The following is a 15,315-nucleotide window of genomic DNA, read 5'->3' as shown; positions in this document are numbered from 1 at the left end:
TCCACCATTTACCACTCCTTGTTAGCTCTGGACCTCCATGACCTACTTTTAATCACTAACCTAACAGAAAATGAAGTAAAAAAAGATAAGTTTATACACACACAAAAAGACCCCAAAAAATAAAAAAAAAAAAAAAAAATTAAAAAACCCAAAACAACAAACATGGAACTCTTACAAGTTCCATGGAACTCCTACAACTCTTACAACTCTTCCTTTTCATGAGCTCCTAACCACTGAGCTCTGCCACTCATGAAGAAATTCAGTTGTAGAGGAAAGAACTACAAAGAAAACTGAAAAAGAGAGATGTTGGAGAGAACTAGATAACAGGAGAGTGAGCATCAGAACTGTAATAGTTGTTTCACTGTTTGGTAGCACAACTTTGTTGAGAGAGTACAGGCAGACTGTTGGTAGGTTAGAGGGAGAAGAATTAGGGAACAAGTAGATTATACACTTAATTCTTTTCAAAGATTCTAAGCACTGGAGAGAACTATTTCATGAAGAAACAAAACACTTCACTCTGGCTCACAAACACCTGTAAACAGCATGCTCCACACTGGCACTGCCAATGCTAAGCATCGCCAAACAACAAACACTGCTGGTTCTGTTTTCCCATTGCCTTGAACCTCAACAGCAGAAGCATTATCCTAACCTTTTTAACTTGGCTTCTGGAAGTCTGCACTATAATGAATCCCCCCTCTCCCTGACATATTGAAGGTTGAAGGCTGTAGCACTTTTACAGCTAATTAGTGGGGGCTCCCTTCCCAGACATGAGAGTAATGCCAAGAACTACACAGAAGCAACTCAAGTGCCACATGTTAAACATATTATTGCACCGAACTGATCCACAGTTCTATTTGTGAACAAGCAGACATACATGATTAAAATCTCTACTGTAAGAACACCTTTATCATGCTAGCATATCCAGTACTGAACAACCTGAAAGCACAATCTTGAAGCAAGCATTAGGGGAAGGTAATTTTTTATCTTTAAGAGCAAAATAAACCAAATAACTGAATTTAAATTACAGCAACAAAAACTTGTTTAACTGGCAAGCCTACCTATTACCCTCCCCCAATATTTAAATAAATAACTTATAACTCTCCTTAAACATTCTAGTGCCAAAAAATAAGGTGTAAGTAAGATTAATTCAGTGCATAGAAGCTACTCTTCATTCTTCCACTTGCAATATGGAACTCCTCCATGTCAGTTCTAGCTATAAAACTTACTACTACACTGCACGTCTTGTAGAAGAAAAACCCTGAACATGTGCGGACATACACAAGCACCACGCACAGAATGAAGTGTCCCACTAAGCTCAGTTCGCCAGACTTTTTGTTAGCTGGCTTGAAAGTAAATGTACGTTGTCTATGGTGAAAGAATGCTGCTTCAGCAGTTCAGAATGAATTTCAAGCCTGTTCTCTATTTTATCTTTTGTCAGTGTAATGTATTCAATGCAGTAGAGAGCTGACAATTTAAATAACTACATTTTAAAACAAACGAAGCATTGATGTTAATGTGTGAAAACGGTCCCAACCCCTGGGAGTCCTGGTTCCCACCATTGTTTACTCTGACAACAGGATATAATTGCTTACTTACTTGGCAGCAAACTTTACCATCTGCTTGCTTGCATGCTGTCCCACAGCCACAAGAGCCTGGATATTAAACTGCTGCTGACGCAGGACTAAGAAACACTGCTTCCCTGAATACAAAGGAAAACAACACAGGTGTATTAAGGACAAGTTACTCGAGGTCTTTGTGAATGAGAAAAAAATGCTTTACTACCTTACTAGTAAGCTGAAATTTTAATTGTCTATCCCCCTCATCACTGCTCCACCCAATAGCTACATCAAACTAGTCAGTGTGTGTACACACACACCCCAAATATTGATATAAATCAAATAATTCTGCCTTAAATCTATAAACATGTGAATGGACATTTTCTAAAAATAAACCTTCCAAGAAAAATAATATCTAGGCAAGACAAAAACTAGAAAACATGACTTTTAAAATATCTATTGATCTTCAACTGCAATGAACCATACTTTTCCTTTTTGCTTTGCTCACAACTACTTCAACTCAACATTATTTTAAGGGAATTTTTTTCTCATCTTCCAAAATTAAAGCTGTAGAGTTCACTTTACAAAGTCCCTCTGACAGAAACAGGCCTGATTTTGCACCACAGAGATTAAACCAACAATGTTCATTCTGTAATACACCACACATTCAGAATGAAGGGAACAAAAGGAGTATTGATTCTGGTGAATGACAAGAACCTAAAAGATCCAATTAAAAATTCTTGTAAAAGCAATTTATTCATGAACATCTTAGGTAAAAAGAAGTTAATATGAATTAATAGTAATTTACAAAGAACATATTACACTTTGTTGACTTCAAAAATGTGTATTTCCAACAAACCTCTTTCTAATCTGTTTAGCTGACGCAGTTACAATCACTTCATATTACTCCTCACATCTCCTATAACCATTTACTCTTTAACATAGATTTAAGGAAATAGTGATTTTAAATGCTTCTTCCTCAGACAGAGAAATTAACAACAACAAACACTTCATTGTTGTACCAGTATTTGATAAAATATATCAATGTAATTTTAATTCCATGTTCTGACTCTTAACATTATATCATTTCCATTAAATGGTAAGAATAGGAAGAAGCCAGAAGCTTTGTTATAAACAGCTATTTCCCAGTTATTGACTTAGATTATCAAACATTAAAATCAACATGTATCTAACTTGAACACTGAAACTGAAAAGCCAGTTGCAGTTTTCATTTGTAATTATGTAGATCACCATTCCTGACACATAGCTACAGAGAATTTAAACAGTATCAGAAGATAAAATGCAGAACATTTGGCAAACAATCTGATGGAAATAAAAACAAACATATAAAACTAGTACAAAGTATTATTAAAAACCAAGATTGTAAGTATTGGAAATAACTAACCTTTTCCTGTGACTGTGATTTCAGAAATGCAAAAAACTTAATTCCTTATTTTCAGAAAACAGAGTACAGCTATTTCTGCAATCCAGAGGCTACAATATTTGAGTAAAGAAGCTAATATGGTACGGATGTACGTATTTCTTGCAGGCAAACATTAAACCACAGATTTAAATTAGAAAAGCACAGGCTGTGTTTCAGATCTGGCAAGTCAACAAATCAAACACAATTCTTCCATAGGACACAATACACTATGTTTCTTCAGGTAAGCTAGTCTTATCTCACATCAGTGACATCTCAGTATTTCTTCCTTACAATGTAGTTTGATACAGTATTTCCTAGAAAAAAAATATCTGTCTCCATGATTTTCATCACAAATAATTTAGCAAAATGCAAGTTTCAGCAATGATGTGTTAGGTGTTCAAATAAAAAATACGCAGCTGCAGGCAGCTACAATGTCATTCAATTAGTACATATTTAAGGAGAAGATAGTGAAATAAATGGAGGGACCTGCTATAGTTATACTATAATCAGAAGCAGAAGTTTGGAAGTTGTGCTTAATCCCAAAAGCCAGAAGTCTGATCAGTATCTGCATAATAAAAGGATTCAAATCTTTTTGTCATGAGTAACAGTAGTTGTTTTCATGAAGAAAAAAGATGTTTTGCAGAACATAACTATTTCTAATCAAACAGAAGATAAATGATCAAACATTCACTGATAGAGGTAGTGAAAATATCACTTACAAAGATTATAGGAGGAAACAGAACTTTTCCCAAAAGAGCCAAAGGCATGCAAAATAAAGTATCAAAAAGGCAAGCCATAATCAAATTTACTTTATGATTAGATGCCTTTCTAGATCAAGAGATGGAAAAAAAGAAGCATCAGAGTGAGGGAGGTGAAAAGAAAATAATAAATAAAGAGGGATAAAGAGGGATTATGGGATGTTCTCCCATGTATTTCAGAATATTTATGTGGCATTTAAGTGAAAAGTGTAAGACCAAATTTACTCACATTAAACAGTAAACTACTCTAAGTTTCTATAAAACAAACCAACACTGTGCCGCAAGACTGCTCAAAAAGATGAAAAGCTTCAAAAGAAATTTGCTTAAAAATGTCTGACTCAGTCTAATGCAAGGAACTTTTAGTCACTGAACAAATAAGAGAAAAACCCACACAGAGAATCCCATCAAAAGAAAGACATAAAACCAAAAAGGAATCCATTTTCCTCCTTGCATGTGAGTACCAAATGACACAAGACCTTTTAAGAGAAAAAGATGTAAGGAAGGAATTCGTATAAAGATTAGAAAATGTTTGGGCGTACAAATTCATACATTGCTAGTTACAGACATCTGCCAGCAAAGAGAAAAAGGTATATGGTTTATTATAAAATTTGGTCTTGGTGGTACTCTTATTTCAGACATGCTACTTCAATGTTTTATAAACCTCTGCATTCATAAACCAGAACCAAGTTCCAGACGAACATACTGCTCAAGTGCCATCTGCCTGGCAGAACCCAGGCTGATTTCCCAACTGCTTTTCAATGATAAAAGCAAACAGTAGCTTAGGCTGGCTTTAAAATAAAGCCAGAAATAACATTTATTCAGTCTATGATAAAAACCACAGGGCCTCAAGCACTTTAATTTCAGTACAACCCACAGAAATTCCCAACACCCCATTCTTTACAAATCCTTCAGTGAATTTCCATCAGATTTCATGAGTGGCTTGCTGTATGAGACAGCTGGATGCTGCAGTTGTTCAAATTCAGTGTTTTTGCTTTATTGGTCAGAACTGGACAGAATTAAACAAAGGATATCTTGGTTACTTGGGAGTCAAATTCAAGCTTCTGAGAAAAACTAAAGCTATTTTTGCATAAGATTTTCCTGCTTCCTGCAAGACTTTTCCATAATGGTAGGAATAGCACCATGATGTGTGTGGAAAAGCCTAATGCTACTTTTTACTCTTAAACATTTGCTTTTCTTGAAAGACTCTTTCCCCCAAAGATTATGTGAACAAGGGTAGGGCATTCCCTGAATGTCAGAATCGTTCTGTGTTGTCAGACCAAGAGGGAACAAGAAACACAATCAATAAATTGAGAACACTTCATGCCCATAATCAACTCCTTTGCTTCCATTCATCAGGCTGTGTGAAAGAGTTTTGAAATTAAGCACTTATTTAATGAAAAATCATAGTCTTTCTTGAGGTCAAAGGTGAAGGATGACAACCAGCTTCTTGTAAGTTAATATTGCCATGTTACATACATATTACTCTGACTGAAGTGCATATATCATGCAAGGTACTGCATATAAATGCAATACAGAGAGAGTAATTAACAACTACTGAGCTTTACGTTGTTTTAAAGGTCTGCACAGACACAACACCTGTGTTTAATAATACTAAATTCTGTTAATAGTCTGAATTCTTCCTACAGCCACAAAAGAAAAAGCCGTAAGGATACCCTTATTCATATATTGATGTTAATATTAAAATTAGAGAGTATCTCCTGTCTGAACAACTTAAAGTTGTAATAACCAAGGCTTTCACACCTTTTAGGGTTGACAGCTTCTATAAATAGCAAAGAGACACTACCATATAAGACCCCACTACAGAATTATTGAGGAAATCACAGAAGACTTCCTAAATGTAAGGATTCTCATACAAACTAAAATTTGCATTATATGTATACATTTACGTGTAGTTCCTTAACTGACTGCAATACAGACACATTAAGAGGGACTTCTTTGTTTTTTAATAAAGCCTCAAAACCAAAAATTACTCTGGTATCTGTGACAATATTCTGTAATGGATTCTTGTCCCCAGTTTGCTTTATTTTCAATTCTGAGACTATCATAAAGTTTCATTTGTGAAGAAAATTTCTTTATGCTATTTTCTTTCAACTCTCGGGAAGACAAAGTATTTATATTTCATTACAGAACTGCCAAACGTAACTGAAACTAGTACAACAGTTGTCAGCATCTGATGTTAACTGAAAAGGCCAAAGCCTGTTTAAGTTTGCATATGGCAAACTGATCTCCAGAGAGAACTTCTGATTCCAGGGAAGAAATATGGCTGTCAAAGAGCCAAGTATGACAGCCCACACCACTCAGAACGTATAACATGATGTTCCCTTTGTCTTGTAAAGATTATGTTTCTTATTTGAAGTTCAAATAGGTATAACCGGATACTGGTAACTGTAAGTAAAAATTCTGAAATTTTAACACAGATTTTTGCTTCCTGTCAAAGAAAAAGGTATAGTGAAAATACTCGTATGCAGCAGGATAAATATGGCCTGTCTGACAACTGATACATTTATAATAAAAGTACATTTTACAGTAGAAGTTTGTGACTGTTTTTATCTCACAACTGTTAATACCCAAAGGAGAATGACTATAATATTTTAAAACTCCTTTTATAATTGCCTACACATTATCTAGTAATATGATAAAACTAAAATTCGCTTTTACTAAAATACCCTACTTCCACTCAGCTGAAAACAAAATTTCCTTTTCCCCTCTTGGGAAAAGAGAGGTGAAAAAAAAGAAAATAACCAATCAAAGTGAACACTGAGTAACCAGGTGGTAAAGTTTTCTGGTATGCAAGACATAACTAACAGGTCACGACAACAAAATAAACATTCAGCCAAAATATGAGGAAATAAAAGCCTGAAGGCTTCTCACCTTTGGCTCTGCTTGTATGAATTCTGCCACGAACCCAAACCACTTCATCAGCCTTCTCCACCGTCAAGTCTTTTATTCGAATCAAAACTCTATCTGAATTACAGAAAAACAAACACCACCACAATCTTAAAAATAATTTAAAATAAATTTTAAGCAAAACATCTTTCACTTTAAATTCCAAATACATTTTCCATCGTTGCTAAAATACATACTAAATTGAAAATATTTTTTGTATCTACAGGATAATAGACACACTGAAAACACACAAGATGGTATTTCCTTTCTCAGTGTACTGTACTTGATCAAGTAGTTTTAAATTGGTTAGTTTATGGTGTGACTTATACAGCAGGGTCAAACTGCACTAAAACAAAAGCAAGACTGTAGTTCACGGATGGAATAACCCAGCCTGACTACAGTATTTTTGATAGGATTTCCCTGTACTGCAACTGTACTGCCTGCAGTTACTAATCAGAACTTCTGCTAGCTAAGTGGTGCCTGCCCAACTCCACTGTGCAATGTGAAAATTGGTATGTTGAAAACAGCAAAACAAAGGCTCAGAGGTGACGTGACTATTCTCTGTATCTAGTAAGCAGAAAGGTGAGTATCACAGTAAGTACTGTTTAGAAGAGAAAGAAACCATAAATAAATGTAAATTAAAAAAGAAAATATTTATTTTGATAAAAACAATAATGTTTTGGAGCAACAAGAGTATAACTGTGTAAACCCAGTAAAACTTATTTTCAGAGAGAATCTCTTTGACAACCTGATCAAGCACTACTATAATTGTACAACCCAGAAAGAACCCTTTAAATTTTATATACCCAAGAAACCTAAACAACAATGGGAATGCATGGTCTGGAAAGGCTGGATTTTGGATAACAAAGGAAAAATAAGTTATGAAGGAAAATATTTTTAAACAAATCAGAGCAGTTATGAACTACCGATATGCTGGCTGCATGACACTATTCCTTGAGAAGTACTTGTTTAATTGTATTTTTTCCAGCCAAATGTAGTTTTGCATGGTCTTAAACACTTATTTCTTACAGTATCTACAAATGGGTTAGAGGGTATACACAGCATATTTCTAACAGCTTCACTTAACTCATTTACAGTTCGCATGTGGGAAAAACATTACTTATTAGACAAAAGAAAAATTTCTAAGGGAGATATTGATCCTTATGGGTCTCTTTCAACTTGAGGTATTCTATTATTCCATGAGTCTATGATATGTAACACAAGCAAATTCACTCTCGTTTTATCACAGACTTCTCCATTGTTTCAAAATAACATTAAAATTACCAAGACACTTCCACTCTAGACTTTTCCTGCCAGAACTTTTCCAAAGTTTGCCTACCCTAGGTTACCATCTGCTGTTCTGGACTCCTTCCCTCTATCTCTGAATACCAGTCACAGCTTGCCCTCCAAGCCTATTATTCTGCACTAGAAATTTTAGGGGGTTGAAAATGTTTATTAACTTATGCTCAGAGCAGTGCAGTTTCTTCTTCACAGGCAAACATCAAAACATGAATAGAATGGAAGTGCACAGAGAAAAAATTGATTCAAATATATTAATCATGTGTGTGTGCACATGCACCACTGCACTGGGAAAGAGAGAAAAGGGAATAAATATGTTATCACTTGCCAGCAACTTCTGACATTTAAACTTTAACAGCACAGTTCTATAGGAAACATGCAACCAGTACAACCCATACACTTTAGTATATCTAAGAGTTTGATATTCAGTTAAAATTACCTCAGTCAACTTAAAACTATATTGTTAGAAACATTTTCCAGGCACAAGCATAAAGACAGAATGAAGTGCTACTTTTTTTACGGATCCTTCATGTTTCAGAAACCATCTGCATTAGATAAATATTTTTTTAAGTCTTTTGTATACATAATGGTTCATATTTCATTAAGACTAAACAAGACACCTTTAACACAGAAAATTTTATCTGGTATGAATAATTAGAAACTATTTCATCTTTCATAATACAGGTAATAAAACAGTATCAAAAGAGACATCATAAAACCACTTTTTCCAAAAGCAGATTGCAGAATCACAGCATGGCAGAGGTTGGGAGGGGCCTCTGGAGATCACCTGGTCCAACCCCCTACTCAAGCAGGGCCACCTAGAGCCATTTGTCCAATTCTGATGTTTTTTTAATATCTTCATGAAGGGAGACTCCACAATTACCCTGGGCAACCTATGCCAGTGCTTGGTCACCCTCATAGTAAAAGATGTTCCCTCATGATTCCATGTTCAGAGAGAACTTTCTCTGTTTCCGTTTGTACCCATCTCTGGTCTTGCCACTGGGCATCACTGAAAACAGCCAGATGTAGCAACTATTGTCACTTGTTTCCCTCCTTCAACACTTCGCACTCTTTCCTCTCATCTCTAAAATGCCAGTAGTTCATGATAATGTCTGCATTTCTTAGGGTAAGCAATTATTTGTCATTCATTTTTCTATTGTCCAACCAACATGCTGTAGCTCAAATCTTCCTTCCTTATTCTCATATATCAATTCACTTGAACTCCTTTCAGTTAATTTCTCCCACAAAAAAAATTTCTTCCATGAAGAAGTGAGAGCTTCTTGCTCTCACTTTTAAGGTCCTATTAAAAGCATACTCTTCAGCCTGTCACCTACATGTTCTTTCACAAATGCAAGCTATACTTACATTTTCTTGCCACATAAACACAGACAACTAAATAATGCAAAAATAGATGTTTAAACCATGCTATAGTTGCCATGAAGGGAACAAAGACTTTAAACAAAGTTCAAACAAAACACTCTTAAGTCTGAAATTACACTTCCAGCCCCAATTCAACATTCATGCTACCTCACCTTCATTGCCAGCTTGAATCATGTTTATGAGGAAACTTTATTTTTTTATTTCCTTCATGTGTAGCACAATCTCCTCCATTCAACAATCTAAATATCCTTAACTTTCAGAACTCTAACCTCTTCTAAACATGAGAGAAGAGGCTAAAACCCCAAAAAGCTGTGTGGGTTATACAAGACAATCACTTTTCCACCCCCAGACCCAAACCCCAATTTGTTCATTTAGCTTGCATCAGAGTTTTGAACAGTATGATCAATATTTCTGCTGTCTCTGTGAAGTGCCAGCATCCTTACAATATTGGATAAATTCAAAAAAGAGAATATAAATTTAATAAAAAATCCTGAAAGCCAAAAGCAGTATAAGATGAAAGCAGCTTCCAGGTAGAGATGAAAGTAATGGAACTGAAGGGAGAAAAAGGGCAAGGCAAATGAAGTTTTACTAGCAATCATCCTCAAGCATGCAGGAAGGATTTAAAGACATGATGTAACAGGAAGTGAGAACATCACATAGCACAGCCAATATCAGCAGAAGAAAGGCTGAAGTAAGTGAAGAATGAAGGCACAAGTGTGCATGAGATCAGTAGAGCAAGGTGAAGCATCTATGCAATAACTCTGTGAACATGTGAAGGGTTATAATTTGCTTGCAGAGGAACAAGAATCTATGAGTATGGTGGAAGGACAATAAGACTACCTATGGAAAGAGAGAATAATCTGAACACTCCAAGCTTTTCAACATCCCATGTCCTGACAGTGTTCTCAGGAGAGTGAAATTACCACAGCAAGCCTAAAAGCAACAGTGCTGTTGAGGTACAACTGAGCTCCTACCCATGACTGTGTGGTATTGTCTGTTGGCTCCAGTTACCAGACAGTATGTGGAGCTGCATGTGTCATACCACAATTCATTATTCTGACTTAGAAATGGCATGTACCCACAGTCCTCAGAAACAAACAAAATAAACACAGTACAGGTGTGAACACTCACATTTGTGCTTCCCTGCAACCTCCTGCCCCAGGCAGTAGCTCCTCCAAGACACTCAATGCAAGCAGAATACTTTGGGGAAAAGTACATACACACTACTAATGATGAGTGATGACTTCATCCTCCCATGAGCCCTTTGATAAGAGTTCTCCCTGGCAGGAACTACTGAATCTTTAACTAAGAGAGCATTAGTATCAAGAAAGGGACTAGCCTGATCCTGAACATTTTTGTTAGAAGTATTTTGGTGTTGTTGCCTAATTCTGGTGTTCTAGATAATAATCTTCTAACAAATGGAATAGCAAGAGTGTTTTAAGTTGTATTTTAATGAAAATGAAATTTTATTGTATTTTAATGAAAAACCTACTCAATCTTACCCATACACTGGCTAAGACTTTTTTTCTTAAACAAGGATCAAGTGTCAAGGGGACAACAGATCTGAACACAGCACTCTGCCCTTCTTGTATCATTTCCTGTAGCTTTCCTTCTCAACATACTCTTTTCTTTCTACACAGTATTTTTGAGTGTTTCTCTTGACTATGAGACAACTGGAGGGGCACTTTCGCCATGAGACTAGGATTTGATCTATCATCTCAATCTGCCAGCTTTGTTCTCTCACACAGTTGTTTGCTACAGGGTGTGAAAGTGGCAGAGTAACAGCTTGCTAAAACTCTGGTGATCAAAATGCCGTCACAGAACAGTGCAGGGAACAGAGATCCGATAGGACAATTTTTCAGCCTGCAGTCAGCAATGCAGGTTAATCAGTCAGATGTCAACTTGGAGTTACCAATTTCCCTTAACAGTATACCTTCTAGGTTGCAACTGCACACCAATTTATGGACTGTTATGTGGTTACATGTAACTATGGATGGCAGTATTCCTGCCCCTTCCAGCAGTCATCACACCCCCAGCCAGCCTCTTTCACTTTGCTAGGTTGGCTAAAGAAATTGTCATTATTGGTATGTTGACACAGATCAGCAGAAGACTCCACTCATAAGGGAGACCACAGACACCAGCAGTTTGGCTGACTTACACTGCAATTTCAACTTTAGTTCCCTTTCTTTGATAGCTAATATGTATTTTATTCAATAATGACTGTTAATACAGTCTCTAGTGATCTTCTTGTACTGTTACACTCTTGACATAATGTTCCCCTTCAGCTGGTTTCCACCTATGATAGCTTTTGTGGCTCCTCTTCTTCCCTACGTTCTGCAATTCCTTTCCTAAGGAAGGCCAACCAAAACAACAGTTCAGAGGGTAAAAACAAAATCACCCAATCACAGATGATGCTCATTTTTTACATTTCATTATGAAGAAGTTACAAGAAGCCAATCTATTAGCTTCCCTTGCCCATTTCATACACTGAACAATAAGAAGATTAGTATTTCCTGGGATGAGATTGTTCTCTATCTAACAAGTCTTTCTGAATCCCAATTCCCCATCAGCAGAAAATACAGACTTCCTGAATTCATAGTGGTGTGAATAATCATAGAATCATAGAATAGTTAGGTGCTCATATGCAGGACTAATGAAGGTGACATAAGCAGACAGGTATCCAGCTCAGAGCACTGTTGCAGCAAGCCATAGCAGAATTTACCCCAAACAAAATAAAAAAATGACATCTCTGACTTAGTACATTACAAATAGTTATAATCTAAAGCAAGAAGAGTCAAGCCTGCAGTAATGGACAGAGACAACAGCTGACAAGCTGTGTAGGGCATGATCCAGGCATAGCAAAGACTGAGATTCCGTAACGTCTCTGCACCCAGATTCAATATCCAACCACACTCATAACTTTTTTTCCTTCTACGTAACTGGAATTTCCTGTGTTCCCACCTGTGCCCATCACCTCTTGCCCAGTTACCACACACCTTCAAAGAGTCTGGCTTTGTCTTCTCTACACCCTCCATTATGAAGCTTTAAACAGTAATAAGATCACCCCACAGCCTACTCTTCTCCAGGCTGAATAAGCCCAGTTCCCTCAGCCTCGCCTCAGAGATCCTGTGCCCTAGTCCCCTGAACAATTTGGTAGCTCTCCACAGGACTGGTTCCAAGATGTTCACATTTTCCTGGCACCAGAGAGCCCAAAACTGGACACATCACTCCAAAGACAGCCTCACATGTGCCAAATGCATTCAAAGAAAGGAAATGCCATCAAGATTTGAATTAAAATGTATGATAAATTATTTCTCAAACAAGTACTGAAGATATCAAATATATAACTTTCCTTCTCTCTTTCCCCCCTTTTTAAAATACTTCTCTTGTTTGTTAACTGACCTGGTTTCTCTTGAGATTGTATCATTGAGGACACTCCATATCGTTCCTTAGCATAATCCTAAAATGGAGGTGAGAAACATGTATCAAAGAAGCATACACGAAAAGATGAAAAAAATCATTACAAAGTTAACTGAGGCAATACAAAACAATTAGCCGTAACAATAGTCAAGAAATTGTGCTTTAGACTGAGATACACAACAGAATTGTGCCACATAAGAAAGAAAAAGTTCCAACAACAGCAAACATTAAAATCATGATTTGCTACACAGAAGTTAGTGTGAATACTCCTATATAGAGCCTACCCTCTGAAAAAACATTCAAGTCCTACAGAAGTAGTTCCATTGCCAAGTATTCCCTTCCCATACCCAGGCACACTAAGAAATCCAGCAGATCACACCATTATGACAGGCAAAGCATGTTTAACTGACTGCTAACAAAATCTGCTAGGTAAGACACAAGGTGGGGGAGAGATGCAGCATTTTCATCAAAAAGATCACAATTTTTGTTTTCCAACTAAGCACGCTCAGTTAAAACAAAAACAAAAGGCACTATAGTTTATTTATTTTATTCTATTCAATATATGAACCTAAGATAATTCTAAACATTTTGGGCGGTCTTCACTGCTCTGCTTTTGTTGAATTACAGCCCATGTATAATTTTACAGAAGCCGTCTTCACTCAGAATTCCTTACTGCTGATGCATTTTTGGCCTTTCAACAGCAAGCAAAATCGAAACGAACTGATGCTTGGGGTTTTTTTCAGCACTGATCTGCGATATGCAAGTGCAAGACAGAAACACCTGCGAGGCCAACAGGCGCCACCGGTGCCCATGCAGCAGTAGCCTGCTATGGAGCAACAGCACAGTCCCTTAGGGGGAAGGGCACAGGGACAGGGCTGTGCTGCTTCTCAGAGCTCAGGCGGGGCCTTCTCCACCAGCACACACGGAGACCAGATTCCAGCAAGACTCTGCAAACGCCGTGTGACGGAGAGAGGCAGAACACTTCAGCAGATCACTAACTGGCTGGGCCCTGCGAAGGGGAAGGCGGACAGGGGGGCAAAAGCAAAATGCAGCTCTGCCCTGGGGCAGGGCCAGGCACCCCAAGGCCTGGCCTCCCCACGCCGCAGGGGACGCTGCTGTCTGCTGCCTCCGCGCCGGCCTCAGCCCCACGCAAGGCCGGACCCTACCCCTGCCCTCTCTCGGGGCGCACAGCCTTGACGCCGCGCCCGCCCCCTCCCTGCGGAGACCCACATCAGCCGACGACGACTCGTCGCTCTCCGGGCGGCGGTCCTGGCCCTGGCCGCGACCGGCGGCACTTGGCATCCTGCTTCAGCCGGCACGGACTTCCCCACACAGTACAGCAAAGCACGGCACGGCAACCCCGTGCGCCACGCCGCTTCTGCGCACCCAACTCTCGCGAGAGCGGAAGCAGCAGCGTGTGAGCGCCGGACCTTCCCCGCGCAACGCTGCCTATCGCGAGAGCTGAGACTTCACCTCGGGGCCGTGCCCGGCGGCAGGCAGCTTGCGTGCTGCGAGCGGCGGGGGCCGCGGTGCTGGGCGCGGCGCGGGGTGCTTCAGGGCCGGGAGGTGTCCGTGACGTGCCTGCGGCGGGCAGGGCTGCTGCTTGCCGCCCCGCCCCTCTCCGGTGAAGGCGGGCGGCGCTCGGAACGGCCTTTCCCACGGAAGTACGGCCGCCCTCACGGGCTCAGCCGCTCCAGCGCTGCTCTAATGCTGAGGCGGAAAGCGGAGATGTGCCGGCCTTGGGCCGCGGCGCTCAGACTGGGCAGTGCCGTCCTCGCCAGCCCTGCGTCGGAGTCTGGCATGTTACGGCCCGAGGTAGCGTGCTGGACCGTGAGGTGGCTAACTAATGTGCTCGGCATAGCTTGGTCGCCGAACCAGAGTGCACTTTTGTTCTATTTTATTGGCGAATCTGGCTTGCCAGTCCTCAGCCTGATAGCGGTTTAGTCTCCAGTACCGCTGCCAGTTCCAGAGTTTATTATTAGCTAAAACCCAGAGCAGAGCTGGTAGCCGGCAGAAAATGAACGTTAGTGCAAATCCAGGTGTTTCCCTCCAGCTGGGTGTTTAAATCAAGGCTACAGTATTGAGGTCTGGGCTTGCTGCAGGTGCCAGTATTCAAATGGCAGAAATCAAAGTTGCAAGCAGCTGTTGGGTCCTATGACTGCAAATTGTTTATTTTGTGCAGGATGAGGAGTTAGCTGTCCTGATTTAAACAGCAGTTTTGAATTGTCACATTTGACTAATCCCTCTTGCGGTACCAATTAGGGTTCTTAATTTCCTGTCTTACAGTTGTTTATTTTGCTGCACTTTGCACTGCTTGGTTCAGCATCTCTTCTCGTGGGAATCCCCTTGCAAAGTTCCCCTTCTGCGTCTGTTTCAGAGAATTGTGTGCTTCACCATAAGACCACATAGCTCTCACAAAATTCTTTCTTCTCATGCAAAACACTATTGCAAAGAACTAAGATCCAGTAACAGAGAAAGGAAATCGCAGTCAGTTTTCATACCTCCTCACCACATGAAACGAATTTCTGACAGTCGGGTGTCATGCACACTACTTAATTGGTAATGTAACAGT

General features: G+C 39.1%; 1 protein-coding gene across 2 annotated transcripts in view; it reads right to left on the bottom strand.

Moving 5' to 3' along the window:
• Window positions 1-14,291, bottom strand: part of DARS1 (aspartyl-tRNA synthetase 1) — a 43,124-nt gene extending 28,833 nt beyond the window's left edge. The window contains exons 1-4 of one of the 2 annotated variants that reach the window (XM_065671295.1): window positions 14,217-14,291; window positions 12,726-12,783; window positions 6,630-6,722; window positions 1,597-1,699 (exon numbers count right to left, since the gene is read on the bottom strand). In XM_065671295.1, coding sequence (XP_065527367.1) covers window positions 1,597-1,699; window positions 6,630-6,722; window positions 12,726-12,750 — 221 coding nt within the window. In that variant the 5' untranslated portion in view covers window positions 12,751-12,783; window positions 14,217-14,291. Of the gene's footprint in view, window positions 1-1,596; window positions 1,700-6,629; window positions 6,723-12,725; window positions 12,784-13,973; window positions 14,176-14,216 lie in introns of those variants that run through there. The other variant, XM_065671294.1, reaches the window with a different exon arrangement.
• Between the last annotated feature and the right edge of the window lie 1,024 nt (window positions 14,292-15,315).

Source organism: Lathamus discolor, chromosome 3 (genome assembly GCF_037157495.1).
Source record: "Lathamus discolor isolate bLatDis1 chromosome 3, bLatDis1.hap1, whole genome shotgun sequence".
Lineage (NCBI taxonomy): Eukaryota > Metazoa > Chordata > Aves > Psittaciformes > Psittacidae > Lathamus > Lathamus discolor.
The sequence above is the reverse complement of the archived record's forward strand: the minus strand, read 5'-3'. Positions and strand labels throughout refer to the sequence as shown.